A 1,853-nucleotide genomic window follows, 5' to 3' on the forward strand; every position below is an offset into this window, starting at 1 on the left:
GCCGTAAACCCAACCCCCCCCCCCCGGGCCCCCGTTTTCCCCACCCCCCCACAAACCCCCCCCCCCCCTAACAAAACTTTCTGAGGTTTCTTTCTCGAAAAACTAAGACCGCCCCCCAACCAGGAAAGGGAACAGTCATGTGGCCCTCGCAGGAAAAAGTTTGGGGACCCCTGCTCTAAAGTTTTGTGCAACTGACTGAAGTCAAATTTTTTCCACTTTAAATATGAGGAATTGTTTCTTGTACCGATTAGTTTTAAGAATTCATTTTATGTAATGTTGGTCAATACTGTATCAGATTTGTGCAAAAAAAAAAAAAAAGTGCTCAATCCACGCACAGTACCATTTGTAAGCAGTGCAACTCTGGGAGTGGGTCAGTTTTATAAAGTGGCCTGACTAACAAAGGTCTTACTTAAAAATTAGGGACAGTGACAGGTTTGCTATTTCCATTGCTATTTCATTTCATGTCATTAAAGTCATACATTTCTACTTTCTTCAGGCCAAATGAAAAGAGGCACCAAATATTGTATTTATTTACCAGGCACAGGCAATTAAAACTGAATCTGAACTCGACGTCTGAGGCCACTCACCTGTTTTACCCAGGGTCTGATGCCATTACTGACCCTCAGCTCTCTAGCAGCTGTTTCATTGCAGCCAAGAATCTGACCGACCTGCTGGTCTGAGAAGCCGTCCTGCTTGGCTTTCAATAACAACTCCTTGGATACTGTATCGCTGGGTGAAAAGACAAGAACAGGTGGCAATTATACATCTCTAACAGTTTAGACGTTGTTATAAAAAAAACCAAACATGAATAACAATTGTTTTAAACACCAAAAAGGATTCAGTTAACAGAAAGGTTTTAACAGAAACGTCTATCATATTTGCATAATTTTTATTTTTCCAGACATACATAGTCAAAGCACAGAGTTCAATCCTGAATGTTGTTCTAAAGCCATCTTCTGGATATTTTCTCAGCAGGTTTTATTTATTAACTTGCCAGAAGAAAACATGCCTGGTTCATAGCTTGTTTCTTTGAAGTGACAAACTAAAGCAGCAGCAACGCATCAAATCTGTCTCAATCTGCCTAATCCAAGGATCCACATGGCTGATGGTGATGCAACACTCAGGGAAAATATTCAAACTAAGACAAAAGAGTTCACTAGAAAGTCATTTTTCCCTGTGTGATTTATCTAACATGTTTGATTATTTTCTAGTCTATTGAACTTCAAACATGTCAGTGGGTCCTTTACCCAGTGGTGTAGGCAGCAGGGAATAGTTCACTGTACAGAAATCAATAACAAAATGACAAACACAAAATAGTGTTGGAAAAGCAAAATAAAATGCTAGGAGCAAAGCACTTAAAAAGTCATTTTTAGAAACATGGCTAAGTGCTAAAAATAGAAATATTATCAGACAACGGGTACATACAAAATATTGAAACTTGACATGAAAAAGTAGATAGATTCCTGCTTGGAAAATTAAAAAAAAAGAAAGAAAACAATAATTCTACTAATGTCATGTAGCCAACTTGTGATGCACAAGTTGGCATCCTGATCCTGGTCTCTTCAAAAGTAATCATAACCCTTGAACCTTTTTTCACATTTTGTCACGCTACCCCAGAAGATTATAAGTGCAAGCAAAAGGCATATCTATAAAGTATTCACAAGGACTGAAGTCTATGTAGATCACATGTGTCAAACTCAAGGCCCGTGGGCCACATGTGGCCCGCCATGTCATTGTATATGGCCCCCCCAGCATTTTATAGGCTGATCATTGACTTAAAATTGGTTTTGAGCACGAATTGATTACAAACTACATCTCCCACAATGCATTCCGATTGTTACCAGCCAACATTG

General features: G+C 39.2%; 1 protein-coding gene across 2 annotated transcripts in view; it reads right to left on the reverse strand.

Moving 5' to 3' along the window:
- Positions 1–1,853, reverse strand: part of cps1 (carbamoyl-phosphate synthase 1, mitochondrial) — a 77,667-nt gene that overhangs the window by 45,241 nt on the left and 30,573 nt on the right. For both annotated transcript variants that reach the window (XM_015034905.1, XM_015034914.1), the window contains one exon: positions 588–729. In XM_015034905.1, coding sequence (XP_014890391.1) covers positions 588–729 — 142 coding nt within the window. The remainder of the gene's footprint in view (positions 1–587; positions 730–1,853) is intronic.

Source organism: Poecilia latipinna, unplaced genomic scaffold (genome assembly GCF_001443285.1).
Source record: "Poecilia latipinna isolate Pla-1442-1.1 unplaced genomic scaffold, P_latipinna-1.0 Scaffold19, whole genome shotgun sequence".
NCBI classification, from domain to species: domain Eukaryota; kingdom Metazoa; phylum Chordata; class Actinopteri; order Cyprinodontiformes; family Poeciliidae; genus Poecilia; species Poecilia latipinna.